The sequence below is a fragment of the Pseudochaenichthys georgianus genome, chromosome 20 (genome assembly GCF_902827115.2).
Source record: "Pseudochaenichthys georgianus chromosome 20, fPseGeo1.2, whole genome shotgun sequence".
In the NCBI taxonomy this organism is placed as follows: Eukaryota; Metazoa; Chordata; class Actinopteri; order Perciformes; family Channichthyidae; genus Pseudochaenichthys; species Pseudochaenichthys georgianus.
Window position 1 is genome coordinate 412,787 of NC_047522.1, and position 19,525 is coordinate 432,311.

Below are 19,525 nucleotides of genomic sequence, written 5' to 3' on the forward strand. Positions count from 1 at the left end.
CTCATTCACCCCGTTATTACACTGGCATTACACTCATATTACATATGAACCCCTATTACACCATTACACCTCTATTACGCCCATATTATACCCGTGTTGCACCCGGATACTGTCATCACACCCATAATGCACCCTTATTAGACGAGTATTGCACCCATGGAAGACCAATATTTCACTGTTATTGCACCCATGTTCTGGGTTAAGGGTTAGAGGGGTATTCCAGCTGAGTTCAGTCGAGACAGATTTTAGTAAAGACTTTAATAATAGTTTTTACACGTACATACATTCATCCTCATACACTGATGCTAAATTGTATGTGAAACATTTTCATGCTGCCTCCAACAGCTAAAAGTGTCCTCCCTATATCTAAAAAATAAAGTTGAAGTTACACAACCATGGACGAGGACAGACAGACCCATCTGGGGGCTGAGGGGTTATTCTCTGGGGGGCAGTGTGTACAGTCTCTCTGAATTGAACACACATGTTACAGAGCCAGTACAAGCAGCAGGCTGATAAGTTCCACATCATCGGACACAGCCTCGGAGCTCACGCTGCAGGGGCCGCCGGCAGCAGGATCCCCGGCCTCGCACGCATCACAGGTACACACTGGACCCAGTTGAGCCGTACTTCCAGGACACTGATGAGTCTGTCCGCCTGGACACCAGCGACGCCACCTTTGTGGACGTCATTCACACGGATGGACTTCCTTTCAACTCCAAACTTGGTACATCACTTTTCATTATGATGAGTGAGATCAATGTGGGCAAAATTGCTTAATGTTTCTACTTTTTCTCCCAACATTTTTTTTGTCTGCTACAAGAGTGTTCCCTTTTAAATACAAATAAGGTCCACATCATAAAGAGGATAATGTACAGATATGAAGACTTTTTTTTCTATGAAGTCTTCTTCAAATATATGTAATGTTTTCTTAAAGGTCCCATGTCATGCTTTTCTGTTTATCACCAGTCCCCTTGTGTGATGTAGGTGTTTCTGCATGTGAACGGTCTGCAGAGTCACAAACCCTCAAAGTACACCCTGTAGCGAGTAAACCTCTAACACAGAGAAGACCTGTCTGCCCCAGGAGCTCCAACAAGCCGTTTAGGACAGAGAGTGAACACACAGACTATACAGAGATGCTGTGAGAAACCAATGTGAGTTTGGAAAATTGCACGATATAATCTATTCTAGTCGACCTCAACAATGGAATTATGATCAGTAGAAATGGCCGTGACCTGGGACCTTTAAGTTCCTTAAAAATACGATTATTTTAAAATATACCTCTTAGTTGTAAGGCCACAGATAAATGCAGCACGATAACTGTTTTTTAAAATGGTATCATAGGGTAGGCATTAAGGGAACTGTGTGGCCTGATCATCTGTGTTAAATCTTGATCAAATCAATAAAAGAAACATATGTCTCTGTAAAACCATCCCATCAGGTCTGGGGATGTCCCAATCTATCGGCCACATCGACTTCTACCCCAATGGAGGAGAGCTGATGCCTGGCTGCACCGCCAACAAAGGCTGGATCAAGGACCTGGACGCCATCTGGCAGGGTGAGATCAACACATCTCACTCAACATGGAATCAAAATGGGAACTCAATGATCACATGATGATTTTAGTATAATCAAATGTTTATCTGACAGTCAAACCAGGACTGTAGCACTTCACTCAAAGGCTAGGAAAGTGCTAAATAAATATAGTTATTTACTGTCATGTTGGCTATTTCACTTTGTTTGCATTGTTGTGTGTGTGAATGCTGACTCAATTAAACTAGGGCTGTCAAACGATTACAATTTTTAATCAGATGAATCACAGCTTAAAAATTAATTAATCATGATTAATCACCATTCGAACTATGTCCAAAATATGCCATTTATTTATGTATATTGTTGTGGGAATGGAAAGATAAATGAAAGAAGGCGGATATTTCCATTTAACATACAGTATCTATGTTTATTATAACATTGTTCTGCATGTCAAAATGAAAGACAACCCACACACCTATCAATCATCAAACCGTGGGATCTTAATTCATTACGTGTTGATTTCTATCAACGGGGGAGTACTTCAGGAAAGTCGACAGAGGGGGGGGGGGGGGGCGGCGGCGGCTAGTGGAGTACTTCGTGACCACAGAGTGTGAACGTTGTGATCAGCTGTTTTAGCGCAGTTCTCCAGTGAAGGTGGGAGTTTCCCTCCGCAGCCGGTTGGCGTAGTTTGGGCACAGTTCCGTTGTACAGACCGACGTTAACAGCAGCCTGTCTGTGCACACGGAGACCGACTCTGTCGTCCGGTGATCTAACCGCCTTCTGGAAAAGCTTCACAAGTACGTCGGTACGCAAATGCGCTTTGTGACACAAGTGACGGTACGCATTTCAGATGTACCAGAGCCATATTATTACTATTATATGGCTCTGCTCTGAACTACAGCAAGAGTATTCTCCGTCGGGACTTCCTGCAACAACACCACGCCGTTATCAAAGATGTTCTATTGAGAAGACGATCACTACGTGACAAAAGTTTTCAAAACCGTGGCTACTGAAATCAATCTTACTAACTGCTGTCTGTGCAATTTACTCCGCGCGAGTTGGCAGACTTTATTTTGCTTACTTTAACATCATTTTTCATGGTGGGGCTAAGACATTTCTTGGTATGGGTGTAGCCTACCCCAGCCATACCCTGGCGCTGCCACTGGTGGCACATATGGAGCGGGCCATTCTGCACATGCGTTAAATGCGTTAAATATTTTAACGCAATTAATTCAAAAAATTAATTACCGCTGTTAACACGATAATTTTGACAGCACTAAATTAAACATAAGCTACGGTCAGGAAAGAGAAACAGTGCACCCCTCCCTGAGCCAGACCTGGGAGAAGAGCCTGACAGAGCCGGGCCTTGACACAGGGGGCCTCTTGGCACCCCCCAACAACTATTCATACTCAGTACCCCCCTGGCCGCCTGTTGGTGTGCTGGAATCGCCTAGATGAGGTCTCTGACAGGTTGTTTGAACAGCAGTTCAGAGTGGCTGGCCTTCTTGGAGTCTCTGAGGCAGGGTCTCATGCTGAAAGGGAAACCAAAGGGGGACTCTAGTTGTGTTCAATGCTGACATGGGCAGTGACGGAGAGAGCAGGGTGAAGGGGGGTAGGAGGCATGGCCGTCCTAATCTGAAACCAACTGCTGCTTTGTTGTTGGACTTCTGTGCTAGACATTGATGGACCATTAAAAGCACCGTTTCTGTGCGAGTGGCTTCACGAGTGGCTTCACGAGTGTACAAGAGCGACCTAGGCCAGCCGGTGTTAATGGACTGTGTGGTTGTAGCATCAGATCTGCCGCCGCTTTAGCAGAGTTCTCAACAGATCAGCTTATGAAGTTCGAAGAACATTGTATGCATTGAGTGGGGGCTGTTGCAAAAGGTTTTGGACTAAAGGTTGTGCATAGTACCAGCAACCCCAGAACCCACTGGTGGACACTGCGGTGAAGAAGGTGTCAGGCTGAAGAAGGGGGTCTTTCTGGCTGCAGGCCCCCGATGAACAGAAGATATCGGAGGGATGGATGTTTCAAAGGAGTCTCAAATTGTATTGAGGAGACTCAACTAATTTAAGTGAGCTTCTAAAACAGGTTACCTTTCAGCATTTTTGAGAGTCAACATGTTCCGAGAGACCCCTCATGTTAACATCATAACACCACACCATGATAACCCTTGTATGCATTTTGAGGTGCTGAGCTGTTTCTGTTATTCAGCATACCCTGAGTGCATAAAACACAATGCATTACATTACTTTTCAGCACCATAAATAACATCTTCTAAAAGGATCATACAGTTTAAAAAAAAACTCTTTCTTAAGAAAGGATTAGGTTTAAAAATACAACAATGACTCATTCATCCTTTTTCATCTACCATGCAACTTACAGTACAGTTACAGCTGAATCTACCACTTTTGATACTATAGATATGATGGGGAGAGGGGGGGGGGGGCAGGGCTGCATAGCTGGAGGTGTTGGAGCGCCTGGAGTTGGCCCTCACTGAGAAACAACAGAAGCTGTGACCTCTCTGTCCGTCTGTCTGTCTGTCTGTCTGTCTGTCTGTCTGTCTGTCTGTCTGTCTGTCTGTCTGTCTGTCTGTCTGTCTGTCTGTCTGTCTGTCTGTCTGTCCGTCCGTCCGTCCGTCCGTCCGTCCGTCCGTCCGTCCGTCCGTCCGTCCGTCCGTCTGTCTGCCTCACACTGATTCTTACTCTGACATTTCCTGTACTTTGTTCTACTGGCATGCGTACTTATCTTCCTGAACTTTTTTTTACATTTCTGAAGGTCATGAGTTCATAAGTAGCTATCTGAAGTTCAATAACTCTACATTTACATCTCTTTTCTTATTTTTCTGTATCTCACCCGCTGTCCATCTCAATTTTTCTCTTCCTTCCTTTCATCACCTGTTCCAATATTTTGCCAGGCACCAAGAGGTTTGATGACTGCAACCATGTCCGTTCCTACGAGTACTACATCGAGAGCATGGTGAAATCCCAAGGCTTTGTAGCATTCCCCTGCTCCGACAAGGACAGTTTTGATGATGTAAGTGATAGTTCAAATAGTCTATTTACACATATACACATATATTCTTATTTATTTGATCCCTGACCATGATCTTTTCCTGTACCTAACCAAGCACTTCAATTGAAAACACGTTTAGATCTGCGATTATCTGATGGTCAAATGTAATTGGGGATGATTGTCCAACAACCTTTCATGTTGTTTCGGTACAGAGACACAAACACAAAACCAGACCTACTAACATACATCTGGTTTCGATTACTTAGGGTTTTGGTCTTCCCTATGTATTTTTGGATTGCATTTTGCCTTGACCTTGATCTTTGGAGGAAGGATTGTAGAAATATGGTATCTACAGTAAGTAACAGTAGCAGTACCAACTGTAAAAATACCAACATTTTAAAACCCTTCCTTCACTCCTATACTTCTTTTACATTGAAATGTAACTCTAGATATGACTAAGGCAGATTACATCTATTGCAGGCTTTCCGCTAGGATTTTTTCTCGCCGGTCAAATGTCCGGGCAGAATTTATTTTAGCGGACTAATTTGAAACTTACCGGTCATATTTCAATAATAATATAAGAGTTGTGTAGCAGAGTTTCCGTTAGCAGGTAACCACCGGACTATGAGCAGATATGCTTCAGTTTAAAACTCAGTTCACAGGCTCATTTTTATATTGCTTCAGTTTATAATCGTAACAGATCGAAAAATTCAGATTCATTTTTCAATAAATGATTCCACAAACAACAAACAACATAATTATTACATTCAAATAAACTACTTGTAGTAGATAACGTACATTATTCAGAAGTTTACATCAACCTTGAATAATAACACGGGAGAAACGGAGCCTCTCTCTCCCTCTCTCCCTCTCTCTCCTGACCTCTCTCTCCCTCTCTCTCTCATGACAGCACGTCAGTTTCTCAGCAGCCGCTAAACAGAGGGCGGGGCTTCAGGTGATCATGCAGAGCTGCGTGTCTCGGTCAGACTCAGCAGCTGATCTGATCTCTCTCTCGCGTCCGGTTACACTTCACTCGCGTTTATGTCCATATCGATCAGATCCAGCTCTCCTGATCGGCCTTTATAGAGAGCACCGATCAAACTATTAAGAGTGAATATCGGCCGATAATGATCGGCGGCCGATCGATCGGAGCCTCCCTAATTATTACCAGACATTTTGACCGTCAGGTTTTGAATTGACTGGTTTTTTATAAATTTTACCAGCTAAAAACCGGTAATTACCGGCTAACGGAAACCCTGATTTATTGTATTGTGAAACTTGTATGTAAGTATGTTTGAAAACTCTATCTGCGAAGTCAGAGGGTCAACTCCTCTCAGACAAATGGCTCAGCAAAACTGCAATAGTCCCTACTTAAATGTAGTGCGGATGTATACAAGTATTTAAGTAAAACAAAATCAGTTTGAGTTCCTGCAGTTGCCTACATACTGCACCTCAGGACAAATATCCTGCACAGGAAAGGAACATGGAAATAATGTTAACGTTGTCGATCCAGCCTCAGTGCCTGGTCAGAGCAGAAGATTAGCTACTTATAGCTAACACCATGCTATGGAGCTGCCTACATGCTAGCACTCGCCCACCACGATAGCAAACTGTTTCAGTCAGTCGCTGCATTATTGACATCAAACCACACCACACTCCAACATTAGACTTCTCCATCGCTGCCCCCACCCTCTGGAACTCCCTTCCACAACACATCAGAGACTGCACCGACCCCCCCACCTTCAAAACACTGACCAACACACACCTCTTCAGACTGGCTTTTCATTTGTGAATGATGTTGTGTTGCTGTTTTAATATTTGTGTATTCTATTATATCTCGTTTTATCACCACTGTAAAGCGTCTTTGAGCACCTGAAGAAGCGCTTGGAAATTACATTTATTATTATTATTATTATTATTCAAGTTTCAAGGCTTTATTGTCATGTGCACATTAGCTACAGTGTACTTATCACATGCTCCTCCAACAGTGCAACATGAATATATATATAGGACATAGAATTAATAAAATAGTGAAAGAGAATGTTTTAAGATGTGCAAGTAAATAAAGTAACATAGAAATAGTGCAATAAGTCTATATACAAGTAAATGGAATATGTAAATAATTTGCACACAGAGGAATGTTTATGGATGTTCTTTACAGAGTTCAGGCGTTTAATAGTTAACATGTTAAATGCAAAGCACATCCCCTCACTAAGAAGACATCTTTTAAGGTGCATACATCAGCTTCATCATGAGGAGAACCATTTGTTCTCCTCCCGCCCCCCCCTCAGCACTCTGTCTCTGAGACTCTGAGTCTGGGTGACACTCAGCTCCTCCCTCCGTTATATGAACATGTCCCTCCACGCCTGCAGCCCGGCCCGGGTGTCAGTGATGCTGCTGCTCGGCCCTTAATGCTTTAATAGACTTTCTGTGACACTTCCTTCCTGAGCCTGCTCTCTTCTGCACTGAAAGCTCTTTGAGTAATGGGGACGTGTGAAGCTCCAGTAGACTGCAGCTGCTGATAGTGGATCAATCAAACCCGCTTTCCCTCAGTTACATGTTGACTCATTTATCTTCAGAGTGTGGCATTGATACAGTTAAAGATGGCTGGTTTTCCACAGGTACTGTGATCATACTATTGAGTTCACTGTGTGAAAAACATCACATGTTAAAGTCATATCAGCTGTTTATCATTTTATATGTAACACTGTGTAGTTAAACGTGGTGTTTTTATCATTACAAGCATTACATTACATTACATTGCATTTAGATGACGCTTTTATCCAAAGACTTACAATACATTCGACCAGGACGACACAACTTGAAGAAAACAGAATCATAAAGTACATCAGGTTTCATAGAGCCAGGTATTTCAAGTGCTACTCAACTGGCTTTCGATAAGCCAGTCCTTTATTAGTATATAAGTGCTCTGTTAGCAGTTCTTTGTTAATAGTTCTAACGCTCGAAGTGGAGTCGAAAGAGATGAGTTTTCAGTCTGCGCCGGAAGGTGTGTGAGCTTTCTGCTGTCCTGATGTCAATGGGAGCTCATTCCACCATCTTGGAGCCAGGATAGCAAACCCACGTGTTTCTGCTGATGGGAACTTGGGTCCCCCTCGCAGCGAGGGTGCAGCGAGTCGTTTGGCTGATGCAGAGCGGAGAGCACACGCTGGGGTGTACGGTTTAACCATGTCCTGGATGTAGGAAGGGCCAGATCCATTCGCAGCATGGTACGCAAGTACCAGTGTCTTGAAGTGGATTCTAGCCGTTACCGGAAGCCAGTGGAGGGAGCGGAGGAGCGGCGTGGTGTGGGAACATTTAGGAAGGTTGAAGACCAGACGAGCCGCTGCGTTCTGGATGAGCTGCAGAGGTCGGATGGCACATGCAGGTAGACCAGCCAGGAGGGAGTTGCAGTAGTCTAGGCGGGAGGTGACGAGAGCCTGGACCAGAACCTGCGTGGCTTTCTGGGTCAGCTGGGGACGCATCCTCCTGATGTTGTAAAGCGTGTATCTGCAGCAGCGGGTTGTAGCAGCGATGTTTGCAGTGAAGGACAGGTTGTTATCCAGGGTCACACCCAGAGTCCTTGCAGTCTGAGTCGGGGAAACAACAGAGGGGCCGATGTTGATAGTCAGGTCAAGAGTGGGACAATCTTTTCCCGGAAGGAAAAGCAGTTCAGTTTTGTCAAGGTTGAGCTTGAGGTGATGAGCGGACATCCACTGAGAGATGTCAGCTAGACGAGCAGAGATGCGTGCAACGACCTGGGTCTCTGAGCGGGGGAAGGACAGAATGAATTGGGTGTCGTCAGCGTAGCAGTGGAATGAAAAACCATGCGGGCTAATGACTGATCCGAACGAGTTTGTGTACAAGGAGAAGAGGAGGGGACCAAGAACAGAATCCAGGTTACTTGGTTATGAATACTTCCATTTACAATTAATATTATAATTTATTACATGGCTTAGTTGAATACTCGATTCTGATTGGTCAATTCAGAACACGTGACACGTTGTTAATACCGAACAGACAGACCGCTGTCAAGGACTTATTGACCGTTGTTAAGGACGCTCACATCTTCAGAAAGAAGTCCGGTCGATTGAACTGTATACAGTTGGGCCGAAAAGCAAACTGCATGCAGTTTGCTTTTCGAACTGGGACAAGAAAAACAGCGGAGAAGTAACGGGGCAGAAACCCTCCTTTTTACGCAGCGGTCCAGACATAGACATCAAACGGCGACACATATTCACTTGCCAGTTACTTTGTCATTAGGGCAGGGATATCTAGATACTTTCCAAGGTTTGACTTCATGAAGTGTGCTACTTTTAAAGCAAGGAGCGATGTTTTCAAATCTGTAATCAAAAAGCTCCTCAAAAACGCAAGCAGGTCCTACCGTTGGCTTTTCAAACTGACAAGAGACGCTCTCACTGTTTTTCAAATGTAACAGTTTGAAAAGCAAGCAAACTGTCTGATTGTCTTTAGTTTTCCGCTGTCGTGTGATAGCAACATGGAGGATTTTAACATTGATTTTAATATATTTGGAGAGCACAGTAATTTGGAGTAATGGTTAGTGGCTGATGAGTCCCCAGTGAAGAAAAGAAAAAGACAAGAGGGACAAGAAAACAGCGGAGAAGTAACGGGCAGAAACCCTCCTTTTTACGCAGCGGTCCAGACATACACATCAAACGGCGACACATAGTGTGCAGTTACTTTGGCATCAGGGCAGGGATATCGAGATACTTTCCAAGGTTTGACATCATGAATTGTGCTACTTTTAAAGCAAGCAGCGATGTTTTCAAATCTGTAATCCGAAAGCTCCTCAAAAACGCTATCGAAGCAGTTCCTGCCGTTGCTCCGTTAGTTCAAACGGTAACAACGGACTATTTTTCTTCGCGGATGCATGTCAATTTAAATCAATACAACTATTTTTTAAATCAATAAAATCATTTTCTAAATCCATAAAAGCATTTCAATTAATATTGGGAGTCATAACGTTACTTTGTTGAGAATGTGGCCATGTAATAAGCGGGATAATGTGCTGCGACGCGGTCATTATGGGGAAAAGAACACATTCATGCCTATCTAGATCCCTCCGCTTCGCGTCGGGCTCCTGATCAGCCTGTCGGTGTTCTTTTCCCCATAATGACCGCGTCGCAGCACATTATCCCTTACATAACATTGTGTCCTAAATGGAGGAAAATATCATTCATCCTTCTTCTCGTTGGTCCCGGTACAGGTTAAAGTCTAACTCTAAATTGGTTTCTTTGTATTTATTCCACTAAACTAATCATTTTAAAACCAATTTCTCTACTTGTTACGTTATAATGAGAACGAGAAAAGGTGCTTTTTTAATACAATAGAGAACATCTATCTGATATCTCTAAATTGTACAAGTATACAATGTTTTCACTGAGCTGCCAGTCCAACAAATTGTTTAAAAACAAGATTGGATGAACTATTTCCCTCGCCTAATATCGTTTAACAGGGACTATATATAGTCCCCGAAGTGAAAAAGAAAATAGCAGTACTTATTGGTTAAAGCATGCAAATACTGTATTTGTTACTTACATATATATTACTCTTTTAAATCCAGCGAGGGTCATATGAAATACTCTAAAGTTAAAGTGCTCTGAAGTCTCAAAAGCGAGTTTAGAAGACAAACAATAATAGAAGTTGTTGTGGAGTTATTGTGAATTGCATTGCTTTTTGTAACATTAATCATTAACACACTTTACATTCGGTCTTGAATACACCAGTGGGAAGTGGAAGTTAATTGTCCTAGTGTACAGGTGTGCAAGGAATCTTTTCTGAGTTTCTTACTTCATATTATTCATTTGTGAAAATATGCCGTATTTCACAAATGTGAATTTAACTCAGTTGCAGTCGTCCAGTTATTCAGAGAAGTTACTACTCACCTAAACGTTTAAATGCAGACCTAATTATGTTTTCCATATATTGCAATTAAACATATTTTATTGAAACAGCACTAAAGTAATTAGGTCATTTGGATTAGCTCAGTAGAGGGTTGCTTGAAGATGTCCCAAGACACAAAGTAAGCTTTTCCAGATGAGTTTTTTTATAACGTTCCGATATTTGCACATAAAGATGCTTATTGTTCATCGTTACAGCGGTAGACTTGTTTCCAGTACTGCAAAGAGTCGATAAACAACAACACAGCATGATGATGTTCACAAATTAGTTTATTTATTCATTGATTCCAGATTCACTCGTCAACTTCTTTCTTCTTCGTATCTAAATGGCTTGATTAGACTGAGCTAGCCAAGGACAACTTTGACAAAGTACGAATAAAATCGACACATTTTAAAGTTTAGAAATCAACCATTGGTGTTGTTTGGATTACATTTGAGGATCATATAGAAAACAGCAGGAACCCACTGAAGGTGTTGTAGGTGTCATCATTTTCAAAAAGACCACAGTCTTCATGGAGACGCATATAGACCTCGTCTCCCTGATTCAGACGGAGAACCGCAGCATTGGAAAGGAAAGTATTACCATCATTCTGCTTAGAGTTATGTATAATTCTCTGACTATTACGGTACAGGTTAACTGCCATATTCTCTCCGTGCTTGTTGTTCATAGCAGTGAAGCGGAAGTAGTAGGCTCCTCTGACGGGGGCTGTGAACACACCTGCAGCAGCAGAGGAGGACAAAAGTCAGCTTTATTTGTCTCTAGAAATATTAAGATGCTTGCTTTTTTGCGCACCTGTGTTTGAGCTGTAAGCCCCGCCAAGATTGGCGATGGATCTTCTGTAGACAAGTGGAGTTTCAGTATTGTAAGGTCCAAACTTCCCAGGACTCAAAGCTGCAGAGAAAGCCACCTTAGTGCCTGAAAACACACAATTGAATACATGTTAAAGAAACCAATAGTGAACACATGGTTATTTTCACGGGGAAGTCATACAAGTCACTTTTATGTTTAGTCTTTTATTGTTTTAAGGTTGACCATCTGTTATCATACCTGATGATCTCCTTCCAGTCTCATCCAGCTGAAGTTCATTCTTAGAAACCTCCAGCTCCGCCCTGAGAGCCGCCAGCTGCTCCTCGCTGGCTGAGACTCTGGAAACCAGGGCTGTCAGCATGAGAGACAATCATTTCTCAACCGCTCTTTCAAGATGTCCTAGTATCACCAAGTGTGTCATTTTGATAATTGTGTTCTGCCATCTCAGCATAAATACAAATTGTACTCGTTGTGCTTTACTGTGTGCTTGTCACAATAAAGAGGACTCAAATCCTCCAGCACTTTAGCTGATAATCAAGTATTTCTTAAATCAAAAATGCTCAATAGTCATTGGTTTAAGCTTCTCAAATGTGAATATGTTCTTGTTGTGATTAACTTTTTTCACATTTTTGGGGAATTTACTACCCAAGTAGAATATCATTTGGCGTATTATCTATCATTGCAACCCCATCCTAAACATCACAGAGACTGTTGATATCTTACCTCGGTTCTCTTTCTCCAGACTGGAAACGTTGTCTCTGTGGGTCTGCAGCTCAACCTCTTGCTCCCCCACCTTGTTCTTTATAGCTCTCAGCTCAGTCCAGATTTCCCTCTCAGCCAGCACACTGCTCTGTGAACCTCGGTCCACTCCTCCGCCCTCTGCAGACACACAGAACAGCAGCAGCAGCACAGCACCCCTCATTGTAAAACCTCAGCCGCCACAAATACCTGGAAGAAATGAAATAGAATCTGATTTAAAAGTGTGTCTCCCGCTGACCACAGGTGTTGTGAGCCAAACACCTCGCCTATTATTTATAATGTGCTGGTTTGGGACAAGAAGGCCCTCCCTGCCTGACCATATGTAGGAAGCGAGGGTGATGCAACGACCACAGCTGTTACTGCAAGAATGATTTCCCTTACACAATAAAGAAACTCCAATGACCCCAATGCCAACTCGGTAAAATGTCTTAAAGGGATATCACTTTTATTTTTACAAATAACACTTGAAGTGATGAAGGTACTTGCAAATAAAAGAGTAGTAAAAAGGGAAATCGTACGTTGGTGTTTAATTGTGGGTATTTAGTAATATGAAGTTGTGTTTATTACAGTATGCCAGTATGAAATAAGTAGAGCTCTCATACACATCATCATTCATCTTGTTTATCCAGATGGGCAGTAGCTCAATCAAGTTAACGTGTGTTTATTATCTAGAATTCAAGAACACATGGCAAATTCTCCAAATTCAGATTTCAGTTAAAATCTGACTGCATTCATAAATATTGAATAATGTTCAGTAAAAAAATCCTTGAATGGAATTGTGAATACAAATGTTTTATTGTGACCTTTAAAGTTGTTTTCCTTCCAGAAAGGCACGAGTCAGAAGTGCTAACATGTCATGAGCGTATCTGGATCAAATGTTATTTGAAAATTCTCAAAAGATATAATTACTGCAGGTCCACATTTCATTATTTATTATGCAAAATAATTGTCACCCTTTCGGATGTTTGAATGGGTTAATGTTCTGTTGGGAATACACTCTTGCCACAGAGCAGTGATCAGCTTCTCTCTTTAGCAGCGTCGTGCAAGACGACTTAACACAAAGCCACGAAACAGTCTTATCTCCTCAAATCTGAACAATTATCTTCCTCCTTTTACTCCGTTATTATCTCAATTCGTTGTTATCTTTGCTTCACAGCCGGTGTGTGGGCCTTTGTGTTAGGTGTGTGTGACAGAACGATTGCACCACATATGTGTGTGTGTTTGTTTGCGTCCGTGCAGCAGTGAGTGGGAAGATTCAATAACACCGGCATCACACATAAGCTCATCATTCAAAGCTATTGCAGGTGATGTAAAACAGATGAGGGGACACGAGGCTACTCGGTATCTATTTTCCATTACGTTTCAGAGGTTACAGAAGGGGAGGGGATGGAGCACAAAGCTGGTTAGTGATTACATCAGAACTATATACAGGCGGAAATGAGATTTCCAGTGAAGCAGCACTTTTAACCAGAACATATCCTATCCAGAAAAGCTTCCTCTGATTCCCTGACATTATTTATTTCAAGCTGTTGCTCAACCTAAATTAACGGTGCATATTAAACCAGCATCGCCGTGAACAAGGCCACAGCGGTCACACCTCTCAGCAGGCGGCCGCCTTGGCTCTTAAGTCCTGTGGTCACTTTCATGAACACACACACGGTTTTCTGAGAGTTAATGGAGTCGAGACACCGAGGCCGTGAGACTGGAAGCTGGGGGAGAGAAGGAAGGAACAAAAGAGAAGCGAGGAAGAGTTTGGGAGCATGTGAAGTGAAGAAAACATGCGGTGCAGACGGGAAGATGTTTCTTTACAGAACATGTCTCCCTTCTGTCTGAAGCCACGTTCGCCAGGCAGCTGAGATGGAGGGAAACTCACTTATTCACACACACACACACACACACACACACACACACACACACACACACACACACACACACACACACACACACACACACACACACACACACACACACACACACACACACACACACACACACACACACACACACACACACACACACACACACACACAGATTATGTTATTGTCCGTCATAATTTACTGTGAGTGAAGCGCCCTGAAGCCTGTGATGAGTTTCTTTCATTTCATTTCAAACCTTTATTTATCCAGATTGGTCCCATTGAGATCATAGATCTCTTTTTCAAGGGAGACCTGCAGCATATAGGTTCCACATGAAACATAAAACAATAAAGGACATTATACATTATATTTACAGGATACATAGTTATAGACATTTACAAGTGCCCATTGTATCAGCAAGCATTTCACTTAGCCTAGCTTTAAAAACATGCAGAGGAATGAGATTGCTCAGTTTCAATTCTTGCTGAAGATTATTCCAAGCAAGTGGAGCTGCGCACATAACAGCTGTCTTACCTCAGACAGTCCTTGCTCTTGGCACATCTAACAAGACCACATCATGTGACCTCAGACAATAGCTGCCTGCAACTCTCTGTGTTATCAGAGAGCAGATATAATACGGGAGTTTACCCAACAAAGCTTTATAGATACACGTGTACCAATGACTGAGCCTCCGTACAGAGAGTGATGGTAAACCTGCCTTGGTATACAGGGTACAGTGATGTGTAAGCGCTTTACAATTTGTGACAAATCTCAGAGCGCTGTGATACGCAGCATCCAATTTGCTCAGGTAATTGGCAGGTGCATTCATATACAACAAATCCCCATAGTCCAGCACAGGTAAAAAGGTCACAGTGCCTTTTCCTGGCCTCAAGCGAGAAACAGGACTTGTTCCTGAAAAAGAAACCTAGCCTCACCCTCAGCTTTTTAAGCAGGTTATTGACATGAAGTTTAAAAGAGAGACAATCATCAAGCCAGATACCCAGGTATTTGTAACAGGCAACAACTTCAAGTTTTGTTCCTTGCGTAGTTACAATATCTAAAACAGGCTCTGGTGTCTTTTTAGCTTTTGAAAAGAGCATTACCTTGGTTTGATCCACATTTAAAAGAAGCTTTAGTTCAGAGAGCTGAGTCTGAATAGTGTTAAAAACAGCTTGTAATTTAACAACAGCCTCTTTAATGGAGGGACCTGCACAGAACATCACAGTATCATCCGCATAAAAATGTAAAGTAGCTTCATCCACATTATCACCTACACTGTTAATATATATGGAGAATAAAAGTGGTCCTAAAACAGAACCTTGTGGTACACCATCAGAAATGTTTAACCATTCAGAAGACAGTCCATCAAAATGAACACATTGGGACCTTTCAGAGAGGTAGTTCACAAACCACCCACTGCATGGCTGGATAGGCCAATACTGAGTAGCCTCTGCTTTAAAATGCGATGATCAATGGTGTCAAACGCTTTGGAAAGGTCAATAAACAGAGCTGCACAACTCTGCTTATTATCTAAAATACTCGCCACATCATTCACCACTTTCATTGTGGCAGTGATGGTGCTGTGTTGCTTTCTGAATCCTGACTGATGCTTAGACAGGATGTCATTTATACATAAAAACTCCTTTACTTGTTCACTCACCAAGCGTTCGAGCACCTGAGCCAGAACTGACAATTTAGAGATTGGCCTATAGTTATTTAAAATAGTTGCCTCCCCTCCTTTCAGTAAAGGCAAGACATAAGCAGACTTCCATACTTTTGGAATTGTGTTCGTGCTGAGGGAGAGGTTAAAAAGAGAAGTAAGAGGTGGAGCAATAAAATCTGCAGCTATCTTTAAAAAGAAAGGTTCTACGTTGTCCGGGCCAGCCGGTTTCCTAGGATCTAACTTGGATAAGGCTTCATGAACAATACCAACAGTTAAAGGAGTAAAACTGAAAGGGTTTTCCAGACCACGTTGTTCAGAGTCAAGGATTGGAGCGTTCACAGGAGCCACACAGCCAAACAGAGAGCCACAAGACACAAAATGCTCATTAAAGCAAGTTAGCATAGTAGCCCTGTCTGATATAGTGCCAGATGCTGTGGTAAGGCACGGAGGTAGCTCATTTGGGATATCACCAGTGGAAATCGATTTTATGGCTTTCCAAAATGTCCTAGGGTTATTCAGGTTTTCTGTGGTAACCGACAAATAGTACTTTGATTTAGCACTTTTTATTTTAGATGTGAAGCTATTTCTTAGCTGCCTAAAACGTAGCCATTCCACCTCTGAGCCTGATTTCCTAGCCTTAGCCCAAGCATTATTTCTCTCATGAAGGAGACTGGACAGCTCAGCAGAAAACCAGGGATTGTTTCGTCCCTTCACTCTAAATTTACGCAGAGGTGCATGTCTATCTATAATTTTCATAAAACCAAGATAAAAATAAGACCATGCAGTTTCTACATCAGCACACAAATTGATTCTACCCCAATCAAAATCAAACAGATCATGCACAAAACCCTGCTCCACAAAGTGTTGTTTGTCTCTCTTTGTGATGACACGTGGTTTAACCTTTTGGACCTTAGTGTGGCTACAACACAGTGCTCACTCACATCATTAGCAAATACTCCCACAGATGAGTATTTATGTGGAACATTTGTTAAAATTAGATCAATTAAGGAGGATTTATTTGGGGACTTAATATTTGGGCGAGTAGGACTGTCTATAATCTGGGTAAAATTCAAAGAGGTACACAGGTTTTTTAAATCCTCTGACACAGAAGTTAACCAGTCCCAATTAAAATCACCAAGCAGCACTATTTCCTTGTAGGAAAGTTGCGATAACAGTTTAGCCAAAGACGATAAAGAGTCCTTGACAGCCGAAGGGGCCCTGTAGCAGCCCACCACCATGAGCTGTTGACCCTTTGTTACCTCAATATTCACGGCTAAACATTCTAGCTGTTTACTAACAGATTTGGAAACCATATTAGTTACACAAAACTTATTTTTCACATAAATGGCAACGCCACCACCTTTTTTAGGCCGGTCAGTACGATATACACTGTAACCATTTATGTAAATGTCAGAGGCCAAAATGGATTTATCTAGCCACGTTTCTGATAAGACAATGACATCAGCATCAGTCGAACTCGCCCAAAATCTAATTTAGGTAATAGACTACGCACATTTAAATGAATTAAACCTAGCCCAGATCTAGATATAAAATCAGCAGGAGTAGCTATTTGACTAATACTGCTCGGTGGACCTGGATTTGGCTGTACATTTCCTGATAGTAACAACAATAAAAATACCAAGCACCTTTCCTCTTAATCAACACACATACATTGTCAGCTGATCTAGAGTCACCAGCAAATTTCGCGAAAGTGAGATTAGAGTTTAAAAAACAATTCTGAAAGACCATCGTGGCAGGCATGTGAGAAAGACAAACATTTTCCGAAATTAATGTCCGCGACAGTGCAACCAGCAATTGTTTGTGCAACACCTCCGAAACTGTACAGGGGATGTCCACTGCGGGCGGCAGAACATACCCGAATCCAGTAGATTGTTCAGGGCGACTAGCGATCTTCTCCTTGTCCAGCACAGCCAAGAAAAGGCACAGCAGAAACACGACACCCGCCATTCTCCCAGTCCAGCACAACAGTATCCACGCTGTTCCCGGAGCAAGGTGGAACCAGGCCTCAGCTATAGCAGCAGAGCAGAGCAGGTGAAACCAGGCCTCAGCTACAGCAGCACAGCAGAGTAGAGAAGGTAATCCCACCGCGTTACACCGGCTATTTAATCCACTTTACATCTCCGCCGGTAGCACAGGCGCGGAGAGGAGCGGCGATACGCGGTGTGAGGAGCGGCGAGAGGAGCAGCAAGAGGAGCGGCAAGAGGAGCGGCGATACGCGGTGTGAGGAGCGGCGAGAGGAGCAGCAAGAGGAGCGGCGATACGCGGTGTGAGGAGCGGCGAGAGGAGCAGCAAGAGGAGCGGCAAGAGGAGCGGCGATACGCGGTGTGAGGAGCGGCGAGAAGGGCGGCGAGAGGAGAGCCGGGACCACACTTCCGACTCTTTATCTCAGCAAGAGTTGCTCCCTCTCGTGCTAAATCCACTCCGCGGGCAAAAGTAGGATCCCAGAAGTGATTCGCCCAGTGTGGAGTGGCTCCTGAAACCCTTCCCGACGAGCCTTTAGTGGAACTCGGGTCCGCTGTGGGGGATGAGGTTGAACGTGGCTCACATCCGGAACTCAGCAAAGGTGGATCACGTCTCAGCGCTGACGGCGTGTAACCTGTTCCTCAGGTGAACGAGCAGCAGGATTTGGGAAAACTTGTCCATGCTTTTATTTTCAGTAGACTCGACTACTGTAATGGTGTCTTTACAGGTCTCACTAAAACATCTATCAGACAGCTGCAGCTAATGTGTTTCGAACTGCCTTGTGTTGAAAGGTTCTACTCTTCCTCTACCAAAGAAATTCAGACTTTATTTCCCCTCTGCAGCCCCCCCACTGCCCTCAACTGTAGCTGCTGCCTACTGCAGGGAGAAAGAGACCAACCTTTAATGTCAGCTTCAGAAGTCCAGAAGTGAAGAAACTCTAGTTCTGCAACGTGCCTTAAAGTTTTTCACCTTTTGTCAGCATCGATCAAATTTCACAGTAAGAACGAAACAGAAACCAGATGAACCCAATAACAAGAAACTTGAATACTATGACACCAAACTCTGCTCTGCTGGAGAGGTTGGTCACAGAGGAAAAGGTGTTACTCTCAGGTTTAGGGAGAAACTGATTACTTGTAACGGGATTACGTTATCAGGATACCAAAAAAAAGTATTCCCTTACCGGTACTGTAAGAGAAGATGTAATCAGACTGTTACATTTTTTGAAAAATCGGGATTACTCTCAGGATAACATAACAATGTAAGATGTATATACAGTATATATCAATATATTATAGGCTGCCTGAATTCTCTTTTTGGTTTTCATCAAGGCTACTTTCATTATTCTTTATTTAAATAAAAAAGTGTTATGTAGTAGGAGGACAGCTGATTTATTAATACAAACATAAACTAAAACACTTTTTGTAAGCTTTACTATTCTGTAGGTCTAGCCTAAATGTAACACATTGTGTATCTTAAATATCTTGATGTCTTCTTTTCTAAGGTCACATTGTTCTGTTGTCTTACATAATACACTTAATTAAAAAACATCTTGATGATATTCCTTTGCATTGAATTTGATATTGAGGTAATCCAAAAGTAACGGAAATAAATCAAGTAAGATTACTTTTAATACTCAGAATAGGTTACTGATTACATGTTCTTGCAAGTAACTGGTAATCGAAACAGAAGACATTTTAAAAGTCCCCCTCCCAACCCTGGTTACTGTACAGCAGCTCCACTGCCCGCTCGGTGATGGTGTTCGAGGAGATATACTTCAGAGTATGTTTTGATCTGTTTTGACAGAGGCTCGTTGGTGTCTGGACGGACCTACGAGGTGCTGCTGGACGCTGAGGTGGATGTTGGGGTTGTCGAAGAGGTGACGTTTCGCTGGAACAATCACATCTTCAACCCCATGAAGCCCCGGTATGGTGTGTCCAAGATGGAGCTGCAGAGAGGAAAAGACAACATGATGTAAGTCAGATTGCTTCTATCAAT

At 42.7% G+C, this 19,525-nt stretch overlaps 1 protein-coding gene and 1 pseudogene across 2 annotated transcripts; one reads left to right on the top strand and one right to left on the bottom strand.

The window, feature by feature from the left end:
• Positions 1-19,525, top strand: part of LOC117466004 (inactive pancreatic lipase-related protein 1-like) — a 197,437-nt pseudogene that overhangs the window by 176,259 nt on the left and 1,653 nt on the right.
• Positions 10,714-18,512, bottom strand: LOC117465970 (complement C1q-like protein 2). 2 transcript variants are annotated; one of them, XM_034109098.2, is made up of 5 exons: positions 18,429-18,512; positions 11,993-12,217; positions 11,510-11,620; positions 11,255-11,377; positions 10,714-11,179 (listed from the first exon to the last, which is right to left on the bottom strand). In XM_034109098.2, exons 2-5 carry the CDS (start codon positions 12,189-12,191, stop codon positions 10,902-10,904), a joined length of 711 nt encoding a protein of 236 aa, XP_033964989.1. In that variant the 5' UTR covers positions 12,192-12,217; positions 18,429-18,512; the 3' UTR covers positions 10,714-10,901. The 2 variants fall into 2 exon arrangements, with proteins under 2 accessions (XP_033964989.1, XP_033964988.1); XM_034109097.1 differs by lacking the exon at positions 18,429-18,512 and adding an exon at positions 12,346-12,405.

Coding starts and splice junctions, on each gene's coding strand:
- LOC117465970 (XM_034109098.2), bottom strand. CDS start 12,191: ATGAGGGGTGCTGTGCTGCTGCTGCTGTTCTGTGTGTCTGCAGAGGGC. Junction 11,621..11,992: donor TCTGGAGAAAGAGAACCGAG/GTAAGATATCAA, acceptor TCATGCTGACAG/CCCTGGTTTCCAGAGTCTCA. Junction 11,180..11,254: donor GGCTTACAGCTCAAACACAG/GTGCGCAAAAAA, acceptor CTGCTGCTGCAG/GTGTGTTCACAGCCCCCGTC.